Here is a 3,819-nt window from a genome sequence, read left to right as displayed (position 1 = left end):
TTTCGTTCAGGAAGATCAGTTCTTGATCATTTTTAACATGCTTTTGTGTTTTGTGTCTTGAGTTTTGAGGGGGAAAAAATAAAAAACAAACATGTTTTTGGGTTGATAGACAATTCTTTGTTCGAAAGTAGGTCTTTTTTTTTGAGAACTTCTCAATCAGACTCATAATATAAAAATGGAAACTTCTCAAGTTGCCTCAGAATATAAAAAAAAACTAGTTTTGAGCTAGGACGTGGAGTGGGAGACAAAGTTAAAGAAGTTTATGAGCAGAGGTGGAGTGAAGATGGTCGAAAAAGGCGGGGTGAAGATGGTTTTCACGGCCTTAACCATTTTATCAGAATTTGGTTCCCTGAACAAAACATGGCTTAATTGTTCTATAAAAATCATTTTTCAGCTTACTTTTTCCACTGTTTTATTCTCTTAAAACAAAACAATAGACTACTTCAGGAAACATTTACACTAATTTTTTTTTTCAGCGCAAAAGAATGCCAAAACTATTCTTCGAGACATGTTATCAAGTGCATTTTTAATAGTGTGCATCAATAAAATAGTACATCCGACATTAAAATGGAAGTGCGATCATGTGAAGGTGGAAAGTGGATCCATAGAAGTATCGCTAACCTAAGAAGAATATATTATTCCTTGATTTTGTCAAGCATTCAAAATTAAAATATTGACATCTAGGTATTGCTCCTAATTTTCCCGTAAATTATTCAACACAGATTTCAACCATTTCATACGTTCTGTTCTTTGACTTTCTTCAGGATAGGAACAATGGGATGATTCTGTGAGACCGGAGACCATCAAGATGTGCTAGATAAGAGAAATGAACTCATGCTCATTTCTTGAAAAGCATTTAATTTGCCTTGATATCTATTCTACAAGTCCATGTGAGATTGTTCTGGTTCCCTCAACTGTTCCTCATGCTGCGAAGTACTTGCTAAATACAAAATTTCTTGAAATGTGAGTAAATTAGCCTGCAATTTTTTAACTCGTAATCTGGATGGAATCTTCTAGTCTTTGCCCTCATTGGTGTAGCCTTACTTAGTTGTCAACATGAATTCATATTTATTGTTTTTTAGAGCTAAACGTGTAGACATGCATGCATTCACCGACTCTTGTCACAATAGAGTATTAGACCATTTGACCAGACCAAGTTGGACACACATCGTCTCTACATTCATCTTTTTCTCTCTTTCTTGTCCTTCTGATTGATGATTGCTGGATGAAATTCACATTGATTTTGTAGAATCACAATTTAAAGTCGTTAAACTCACATCGTTAGATTTGAAGTTATAGTCTTATGCACAAGTGGAATTAATCCAACATAGTATTCATCCAGTGACTAGAACGACAGAAAGCACCGTGAACGTAAACGGTAAGTATCGGGCCATATAACACTCATAGCTAGCTAGGGGCGAGAGTTAAAGTCAACTGTTAAGTGGAGAGATTCAAATTCATACAAAACCCTCCTTTAAATTAAGGGAGAGATGCTGCTTTATTTATTTATTTATTTATTAGGTCTCCTTGCCCTAGCTGCATTTTTATAATGCAGCATGTGGCTCCATGTTGGAGAGAGTCAAATAGAATAGTTTAGTTCCCATCTTCATAAAAACCAGTTTCTCATAGATCCAAGACAGAAAGAACAATGGATCACTTTTCAGGTAAGAGTAAAGGCATCTCTTCCTCCTCCAGGGCCGTGTTTCTTTTCCTTCTTATTGTTTCCAATCTTTTCACCTTCTTCTTCGCCTCTTCTACTAATTCTTGCTCCCTCATCAACACCATCGCCACCCGCTCCACCGTCGCCGCCAGGACCACCACTACCACCACCCCCACCGGCAATACTGAGGGTGACTTTGTAGTAGTGGATCCCGACCCCAACACCACCAATGATGATGATCTTCCACCTGAATGGCATGCCTCCACAGATGCACAGAAGCTCCCTCTTGGACGCAATCCTAATTTTGACTCCGATATTATTTATTCTCCAGTTGGGCACCCATGCACACAATTCCCTGGCTTGCTCAAACAATACATGACATATGATCTGAATGGTCCTTGTCCTGATGATGAACTCTTAGCTCAGAAGCTTCTCCTCAAGGGCTGTGAGCCTCTCCCCCGCCGGCGCTGCCGACCCGCGGCTCCTGCCAACTACAAAGAACCTTTTCCACTCCCAAAAAGCCTGTGGTCGATCCCCTCAGATAACTCTGTGGTGTGGTCACATTATTACTGCAAGAGCTATGATTGTCTTCTCAACAGGAGCCACGAGCAGAAGGGCTTTTCTGATTGTAAGGATTGTTTTGAACTTGGTGGCCGTGAGAAGGATAGATGGATCGGTCCAGGCCATGGAATAGATTTCAACATCGATGAAGTGCTTGCACTGAAGCACGGTACAGTGCGAATTGGGCTTGATATCGGTGGTGGCACAGCAACATTCGCAGTAAGGATGAGAGAGAGAAACATAACCATTGTGACAACTTCCATGAACTTGAATGGTCCATTCAACAGCTTCATAGCAGCTAGAGGTGTTGTCCCTCTCTACCTGAGTATATCACAGAGATTACCATTCTTTGATAATACTCTGGATATTGTGCATTCCATGCATGTATTGAATAGTTGGATTCCGTTGAATCTTCTGCACTTCTTGTTGTTTGATGTCTATAGAGTTCTAAGGCCTGGAGGGCTGTTCTGGTTGGATCGTTTCTTCTGTTTGGAGGAGCAACTGGAAGAAACTTATGTGCCCATGATTGAGACAATTGGGTTCAGGAAACTGAAGTGGGAGATCGGGAAGAAGCTTGATCGAGGGCCTAAGTACAGGGAGGCTTATCTCTCTGCCCTGTTGGAGAAACCATTGAAGAACTCTTGGTGAAGTTTTGCTTACCCCCTCTTTGATTTTTTTTTTTTTTTTCCTTTTTTCCAAACGTTAAGAATAACTTTTCTGGTTATGGGTATTTTCAGTTTTTCTGTCATTTTGTTAGATTGAATGTATGATTTCCTCCTTTCTGTGGGTAGAGTAAGCGGTAGCAATTACCTTAAGAGTTGTAAGATATCAGCAGGATTTACTGATTGAGAGAAGACTGGAAAATCCTAATATCTTCTCTATTGTTTTCAACATGAAGTAATGCTGGGTTGGAACTTGGAAGTCAATAGGGGGGTCCAATCACATACCATTGAATTTTAAAATATCTTTATATAGATTCATAATTTTCTTGTTGGGCAAAAACATAAAAGCAGCAATATATTACTTAAGACTCTCACTACGTGCAAGACTGTTTCTATCAATTTTTCATTTTTCATTTTTTTTAAGGAGGGGTGGGGTCCAATAGTCAATCTAGGTTTTTGAATTCTCTTCCCAATTATACGAGCATTGGTTAATAAAGGAACGCCTTTCATAGAGTATGAGACCATCTTTGAGATATGAAAGTTAAGGGGTTGTATGACAATGATTCTGATATACTAATTTCATGCCATTTGTCTTGTTTGGCACAAAAGTCACCAAAATCATATATGGTAAACCAGTCTAAAAATAGCGTGTTGATTTAGCAAAAGTGTGTTGAACCGGGTGTTTGACACATAATTTATGTGCCAACAAGAAACTTCTTGGGCAGAGAAACACTTCTAGTAGAACACACTGGACACAAGAGGGAAGTTGGCGCTTAGTTTCAAAAGCCCTAAAACAAGACATCTTCAACACTCTTGACTCTGATCTGTCATCTCTCTCAAGCCCTAAGCAAGCTAAGATTCACCTCTCTGCACTTTGTGACCTCCACTCTTGTCGTGTCTCTACAATCGAAGCCCTCTCTTTGTGCAAGGGAAGCC

The 3,819-nt window shown here is 39.5% G+C and overlaps 1 protein-coding gene across 1 annotated transcript; it reads left to right on the top strand.

The window, feature by feature from the left end:
* Positions 1 to 1,605: 1,605 nt before the first annotated feature.
* Positions 1,606 to 3,531, top strand: LOC149010871 (putative methyltransferase At1g29790). The gene has a single exon (XM_089163276.1). It carries the CDS (start codon positions 1,649 to 1,651, stop codon positions 2,867 to 2,869), a length of 1,221 nt encoding a protein of 406 aa, XP_089019402.1. The 5' UTR covers positions 1,606 to 1,648; the 3' UTR covers positions 2,870 to 3,531.
* Positions 3,532 to 3,819: the final 288 nt, after the last annotated feature.

This window comes from Hakea prostrata, chromosome 7 (assembly GCF_041222555.1).
Source record: "Hakea prostrata isolate BN-2017 chromosome 7, UWA_Hpros_2, whole genome shotgun sequence".
NCBI lineage: Eukaryota > Viridiplantae > Streptophyta > Magnoliopsida > Proteales > Proteaceae > Hakea > Hakea prostrata.
This window is presented reverse-complemented; position numbering and strand designations above follow the sequence as displayed.